The following is an 8,160-nucleotide window of genomic DNA, read 5'->3' as shown; positions in this document are numbered from 1 at the left end:
AAGAAAAAGGACACGAAATAAAGAAAAGACCAAAATGGATGTCAGAAGAGACTCTGAAACTTGCTTTCCAGCATAGAAATGCTAAAGCACATGGAAGAAATGAGATAAAAGAACATTTAAAATTAATAGAACATTTCAAAGGTCAGCGTAAGAAGATAAAGTCAAATATTATAATGAAATGTTCAAAGACTTGGAGTTAGAAAACTAAAAGGAAAGACCATGCTTAACTTTCTTAAGCTGAGGGAACTGAAGAAAAAATTCAAGCTTCAACTTGTAATATTGAAGGATTCTATAGGCAAAACATTGAATGATGCAGAAATCATAAAAAGAAGAAAAGAATACGCAGAGTCACTGTACCAAAAAGAAATAGTCAATGTTAAACCATTTCAAGAAGTAGCATATGATCAAGAGTCAATGATACTCAAGGAAGAAATCCAAGATGCCCTGAAGGCATTGGCAAAGAACAAGTCGCCCAAGTCACCAGGAATTGATGAAATACAAATGGAAACATTTCAACAAACTGCTGCAGCATTGGAAGCACTCTCTCATTTATGCCAAGAAGTTTGGGAGACAACTACCTGACTAATTGATTGGAAGAGATCCATATTTGTGTCCGTTCCAAAGAGAGGTGACCCAGGAGAATGATGAAATCATCTGACAACATTAATAATGCATGCAAGTAAAATTTTATTAAAGATTGTTCAAAACTGGTTGCAACAGTACATTGACAGGAAAATTCTAGAGGTTCAAGCCAGATTAAGACAAAGATGTGGAGTGATGGATATCATTGTTGATGTCAGATGGATCTTAGCTAAAAAAAGAAAACATCAAAAAGAATTTTACCTGTGCTTTATTCACTATGCAAAAGCTTTCAGTTATGTGGATTATGACAAGCTATGGAAAACATTGCAGAGAAGGAGTATTGTGGAACACTTAATTGTGCTCATGGGAAACCTGTACATAGACCAAGAGTCAGTTGTTTGAACAGCACAAGGGAACACTAAATGGCTTAAAATTAACAAAAGTGTGTGCCATGTTTATTCATTCTGTATGCTGAGCAAATAATTTGAGAAGCTTGATTATATGAAGAAGAACGTGGCATCAAAATTGGAGGAAGACTCGTTAACAACCTGTGCTATGCAGATGATAAAACCTTGCTTGCTGAAAGTGAAGAGAACTTGAAATACTGATTTTTGAAGATAAATACCACAGCCTTCAGTATGGGTTGCACCTAAATGTAAAGATAACAGAAATTCTCACCAGCGGACCAGTAAATAACATCTATATAAATGGAGAAAAGATTTAAGCAGTCATCAATAAATCAAATGATGCATTGCATTAGGCAAATCTGCTACACAGATCTCTTGAAAGTGTTGAGGAACAAATATGTCAGTTTGAGGATTAAGGTGAACCTGACCCAAGCTATGATATTGTCAGTAGCCTCATATGCATGTGAAAGTTGGACAATGAATAAAGAAGAATTGATGCATTAGAATTATGGTGTTGGAGGAGAATATTAAGAGTACCACAGACTACCAAAAGAATAAACAAATCTGTATTGGAAGATGTACAGTTAGAATGTTTCTTAGAAGCCAGGATGGCCAGACTTCATCCTTCATACTTCAGAAATATTATCAGGGGAACCAGTCCCTGGAGAAGGATATGTTTGGTAAAGTGGTGAGTCAGTGAAAAAGAAAACAACCTCCAACAGCACTGTGGCAGCAATAATAGACTCAAACATAACGATTGTGAGGTTGGCTCAGGACCAGGCAGTGTGTCATTCTGTTGTGTTACCATGAGTCAGTACCAACTTGAGGGCACCTAAAAATAACAACAATGTCCTGAGTGTGTTGCATTTCAACTAGAAGTTAGTGTTTATTTTCCAATTAAAAATAGGAAAGACATACTCTTCTGCAGTTATAATAGAGTTTAAACTGGCTTCCATAGACCTAATGTAAATGTAATCAGCATTTATACTATTGCCTTCATGGGTGGGGAAGGTTCTGAGATCTAAACAATAGATTTTTAAATGAATTATAAGTTGGTAACTACTCAGCATAAATGGATAAGTATTTTTGTAGGCATTATAAGATAAGAGCATAAGAGAAAAAAGGAATCTCAGGGAGGGAAAGGAGAGAGGGGAAAAGATGAATTTAGAGGTTGACAAGGAATGAAAGATAATTTTACTTATTTGAAGGTAAAAGTTTTTTTCAGTCTGGCTTTTTTTTTTTTTTTTCCAAGTGGGTACAATATTCCGTATTTAAACAACTTCATAGTATTTACCAATCACTTCTATATTATTGTATTTAATTCTCAAAATAACCTTAGGAAATAAGTTTTGATATTTCCAGTTTACATGAAGAAATGGTATCTTTAGAAAGGTTAGATGAATTATCTGAGCATTCATAGTTTGTAAGACACAGATCTCAAAATCAGCAATTGTGTAGTGTGGTTATAAGCATTGACTTGGAACTAGACTTGTTTTTATTGTTGTTACGTGCTGTGGAGTCGGTTCGACTCATAGTGCCCTATACAGGGTTTCCGAGGCTGTAAAACTTTACGGGAGCAGAAAGCCTCATCTTTCTCCTGTGGAACAGCTGGTAGTTTCGAACTGCTGACTGGGAGATTAGCAGCCTGATTTGTAACCACTACACTACCAGAACTAGACGATTAGGATGCAAATTCTGACTCTTATCAGGTCCATTCTTGCTTCATTCGTCTTATTAGTAAATGGGGAAAGGTTAGTATTTATCTTTTAGAATTGTTGTGGCAATAAAATTAATTAAGCAAAAAGTTCAGATCATTCTGGGCATGTAGTAGCATTTAATAAATGTTTGTTATTTTGCTATAATTTTAACTAGCATTTACATGGATCTCATATTTATAGTTTATAGTTGTATAACATTTTATTTTTTATAAAACACATTCATCTATATAATCACAAATGATTCTTCCAGCCAATGCTTTAGTTAGGCAGATTAGTTATTATATCTTATGATTCATTATGAAAAAATGAATCCAAATTTAAATATCTTTAAATGGCAGAGTGAAATAAATACTCTAGGTTTTCTGCTCCCAAATTCAGTGTTTCTTTAGTCATTCCATTTAAGTAAAAATAAGACAATGTGTAATTTATTAATTTTAACTTTAAAGTTAAGTTTTGGTGAAATACTTTAAAAATTAACATTTTAATTTTGTCTGGATAATGCAAAGTTATTTCCTTGGTTATTAAAATGCATTCCTAGATATATGGTACTGTGTGATGTTATGAGAAAGGACTAAAATTATTAATGTTTATTTTATATGTTTTAATGCTTTGAAATAGCTACATCATCATCTGCAGTTTCTGCACACTCCCCTTCAGTTATTGTGGCTGTTGTAGAAGGGAGAGGACTTGCCAGAGGTGAAATAGGAATGGCAAGTATCGATTTAAAAAACCCACAAATTATATTATCCCAGTTTGCAGACAACACAACATATGCAAAAGTAAGTATATATAATTCTAGAAAATGGTTGATGTAGTATGCAGTATGCAGATTTAGAAGTTATTGCTTTCCTAATTAGTTTACTTTTTGGTAGAGTAAAAATTATTCACCATTGCTCCAATGTAGATTATTCTAAATTAAAATGGTTTTACATCTGAATTTTAATTTTAAAATATATTTTGTCCTAAAAAGAAAATCTTTTTCTGTTATCTTAATAATCCCAAAGTTACTATTAGTTTCTGAAATTAATATCTTCAAACTAATAATTTCTGGTCTCATTCCAAAAGTAATATACATGATAAAGTTAACTCCATGTGGTTTACTCCAATGAACTTATATTTTAATTTTGTTTCCCAGAATAAGAAAAGTTGACATTTTAGATCAGTCCTAATTTAGGCTCTTCTTGTTTTCACATTTTAACTTGCCTTCAAATCATATCACTCATTATTTTGGCTCTCTGGCCTGTCATCCTGGGAATTTGACCGGTCTAGTAAATGTAGTCTACCTATGGTGCTGTTGTTGTTGTTAGGTGCCCTCAGTTGGTTCTGACTTATAGCAACCCTGTGTAGTGTTTCAAAGGAGTGGTTTGAACCGTCGACCTTCTGGTTAGTAGTCCAGTGGTTATTGTACAGCACCACACCAGGCCTCCTGCCAATCTATAACCTCTTTAAAATTTAAACAAGTATTTAGCTCAATAACTACTTTGAAAAGACTACTATAATATTCTCACTGTTTAATTGTTCTTTTCCCCAAATTCCCTTTTAAGTACCTAGGTCTTCTTTCTCTAATAATTAATTTTTAAATATTCTTAGCAACTTAAAATGATCCTAGTACTTTATAGGAACTTCATTTTTGCTCACTTCATATTTTGTGCAATTTTTAAATAATAGAAAGAAAAGTTTTTTGAAACCAGAAATGATAAGCAAGTTGATTAAGAATTTTTGTGCCTAGAATAGTTCTAAGAAGTGAAACTTACATGTGAAAAACATAAGGCATAAGATGTTTCTCATTTGTGTTTCTATACTTTATTTACAAGCTGTGGACTCCTTGTGTGGGGCTGTAGGATTAACACTGGACTCTGAACGACAAGTCAGCAGTTCAAACCCACCAGCTGCTCCTCGGAAACCTTACACAGGGTTGCTGTGAGCTGGAACCTACTTGAGGGCACTTAAGAACAACAACATTTATAAGCTATACTAATTTTAGCACCATAGTTATGCTATTGGATGGCTTTCTGTTTTTCACAATATGGATGAAATATTGAGTAAAATAATTCACTTAAAAAAATCCTATATTAGGAATATGAGGGGGCTTTAAAACGTTCATGGAAAAATTCCTTTGTCTTTTAATTCCATTTTTCCACAAATAATTTGAAGCCTTTTCTTAATTCTTACAAAGTTCAAGCAAAATTTTTAACTTAGAGCTATTCAAACTATTTTGAATAAAATATAGTCTATGTTCAATGTAATATTTTATATTTCAATTTATAGTATATATGTTTAATATGGAGTCCTGGTGTGGCGCTGTGGGTTAATGTGCCAGACTGTAAAGCTGTTTGAACTGCAAAGTCAGCAGTTCAAGCTCACCAGCCGCTCCTCAGAAACCCTATACAGGGTTGCTATGGGTCGGAACCCACTCAACAACATGTTGAATATATCACCTTTAGAAAATTTGAACTGTATTCAAATATATAATTAAAAGTTGTAATTTTGTATATTTATGAATTAAGTATTTATCTTTTAAAACCTCTTTTAAAAAGTTTGTTTCAGAGAACATCCCCGTCACCCGATACATTGTTTATTTAAACTATTTCAGGTGATCACCAAACTAAAAATTTTATCACCTTTGGAAATAATAATGTCAAATACTGCATGTGTTGTGGGGAATTCAACGAAGTTGTTTACTCTAATCACAGAAAATTTCAAGGTAATTGAGTTTTATTCTCAGCAGTAACATTCAAGATCTTCTTACTTTATTTAAAACCTATTTTGCAGTATCATGAAGAGCAATTTTATTAACTTTGTATTTAGTAGCCTAAAGTTATTACTAAATGCAAGTTCCTAATCAAAGAAATTACATACTAATACAGATGTGATGGTGTGCCATGGAATTGGTTCAGACTCGTAGCAACCCTCTATAGGGTTTCCGAGGCTGTAATACTTTATGGAACCAGAAAGCCTCATCTTTCTTCCGTGGAATAGCTGGTAGTTTCGAACTGCTGACCTTGACGTTAGCAGTCCTACTCCTAACCACTGTGCTGCCAGAGCTCCTTACTAATACTGATAATAATAGTGAATTCCACTTGAGTTGACAGTCGTGATCTTCGTTAAACAAAAGGAAAAACGTTTTAGGTAGTCAGGAGATTTCACAGAGTATACAGGGAGCAGAATTTCAGAGAAAGCATAGATATCCCTTGGTATTAAAACCAGTTGACTTAGAGTCTTTTCAGACTTACTGGCAACTTGTGTGTATCAGAGTTCAACTGTCTCTATAGTTTCAATGACTGATTTTTCAGAAATAGATTACGAAGCTTTTCTTCTGAGGTGCTTCTAGGTGGACTTGAACTTTCAAACTTTCAGTTAGCAACCAAGTGCGTTAACTTTTGCACCATCCAGGGGCTCCCTCCTTAGGTTTGTTGTTAGCTGTCCTTGAGTCAGTGGCCTTTGAGTTATGGCAACTTTGTGCCCAATGGGATTGTGCCCAATAGGGTTTTTCTTTTCTTTTTTTAATTTGAAGGAGGAATTGACTGAAACAAATTTTAAGGATATTTTTTATCCCCGTCACCACACTCCAAACATGAATCATTCAAGTAAAACCAGATCAATTACAGAAATGTAGCAAAGTAAGGGGTTCATAGGGTTTTTTTTATTGCTGGATTTTTGGAAGTATATCTCCAGACCCATCTTCTTCCTTAGGGATTGTTGTTGTTAAGTACTGTTGAGTTGGTTCTGACTCCTAGTGACCCTGTGTAGGGTTTCTGAGAAGCAGCTGGTGAATTTGAACCACTGACCTTGCAGTTCAAAGTGACCTTGATGTTGCGTGCTATTCTAGGGCACCACTAAAGGACTGTTCCTTAGGCATGTTGTTGTTTTTCTTAGTCATTACCAACTCATAGTGACTCTATGTACAACAGAATGAAACATTGCCTGGTCCTGAACCAGCTTCACAATCGTTGCGATGCTTGAGCCCATTGCTGTTGCCACTGTGCCAATCCATCTCATTGGGAGTCTTATTTTTCTTTGACCCTCCACTTTACCAAGCATGATGTCCTTCTCCAGGGAATGGTTCCTCTGATAATACGTCCAAAATGAGAGAATAAGTCTGGCCATCCTAGAATCTTAAGGAGCATTCTGGCTGTACTTCTTCCAGAACAGATTTGTTTGTTCTTTCGGCAGTCCAATGGTACTTTAATATTCTCCTCCAACACCATAACTCTAATGCATAAATTCATCTACAGTCTTCTTTTATTTATTGCCCAACTTTCACATGCATATGAGGCTATTGGAAACACCGTGGCTGTTGTCAGGCTCACCATAGTCCTCAAACTGACATCTTTGCTCCTGAACACTTTAAAGAAGTCTTGTGCAACTAATTAACCAACGCAATATGTCATTTGATTTCATGACTGCCCCATCTATGAGTGTTGATGGTTGATCTGAGCAAAATGAAGTCTTTGACAACTCTAGTCTTTTCTCCATTTATATGGATGTTATTTATTGGTCTGGTGGTGAGGATTTTGGTTTTCTTTACATTGAGGTGCAATCCGTATGGAAGGCTGTGGTCATTGGTTTTCATCAATAAGTGTTTTTAGTCTTCACTTTCAACAAGCAAAGTTGTGTCATCTACGTATCACAGATTGCTAATGAATTTTTCCCTAATCCTGATGTCACGTTTTTCTTCATATTGCAGCGTCTCAAATTAATTGTTCAGCCTACAAATTTGAATAAGTATGGTGAAAGAGTACAACCCTGGCACATATCTTCCCTAATTTTAAACCATTCAGTGTTCCCTTGTTCTGTTTGAACAGTTGCATTTTTTGGTTTACATACAGGTTTATCATTGAGCACAATTAAGTGTTCTGGAATACTCATTTTTCTCAATGTTGTTCATAGCGTGTAGGATCGCCACAGTCGAAAGCCATTGCATAGTCAATAAAACACAGGGAAAAATCTTTCTGGTATTCACTGGTTTCAGCCATGATATTTCATTATATCAGCAATGATGTTCCTCCTTCCATATCTTTATCTAAATTTGGCCTGAATCTCTGGAAGCTCCCTGTCAATGTACTGTTGCAGCCGTTTCTGAGTAATCTTAAAAAAGTTTTACTTGCATATGCTATTAATGATACCATCCAATGATTTCTGCCTTCCATTGGGTCACGTCTATTTGGAATGCTCACAGATAATGGATCTCTTCCAATATCTTGACCAGCTAATTGTCTTCCAAATTTCTTGGTATAGATGAGTGAGTTCCTCCAGTGCATCAGTATGTTGACAGATTTTCAATGTGTATTCCGTCAGTTCCCGGAGACTTGTTCTTTGTCAGTGCCTACAATTTAATGTGGAGGGCCTGAAGGATTTGAGCTGCTGACCGCGAGGTTCGCAACCAGGTTTTTTTTTGTTTTGTTTTGTTTTTTAACCACTACACTACCAGGCCTTCCTTGAAGATGGCGGAT

The 8,160-nt window shown here is 35.1% G+C and overlaps 1 protein-coding gene across 1 annotated transcript in view; it reads left to right on the top strand.

Annotated features, from left to right (window-relative positions):
* The window catches only part of MSH4 (mutS homolog 4), a 133,907-nt gene that overhangs the window by 25,138 nt on the left and 100,609 nt on the right, over positions 1-8,160 (top strand). Inside the window, exons 2-3 of the mRNA XM_006831087.1 lie at positions 3,326-3,486; positions 5,301-5,411. Coding sequence (XP_006831150.1) covers positions 3,326-3,486; positions 5,301-5,411 — 272 coding nt within the window. The remainder of the gene's footprint in view (positions 1-3,325; positions 3,487-5,300; positions 5,412-8,160) is intronic.

The sequence above is a fragment of the Chrysochloris asiatica genome, unplaced genomic scaffold (genome assembly GCF_000296735.1).
Source record: "Chrysochloris asiatica unplaced genomic scaffold, ChrAsi1.0 scaffold00002, whole genome shotgun sequence".
Lineage (NCBI taxonomy): Eukaryota > Metazoa > Chordata > Mammalia > Afrosoricida > Chrysochloridae > Chrysochloris > Chrysochloris asiatica.
This window is presented reverse-complemented; position numbering and strand designations above follow the sequence as displayed.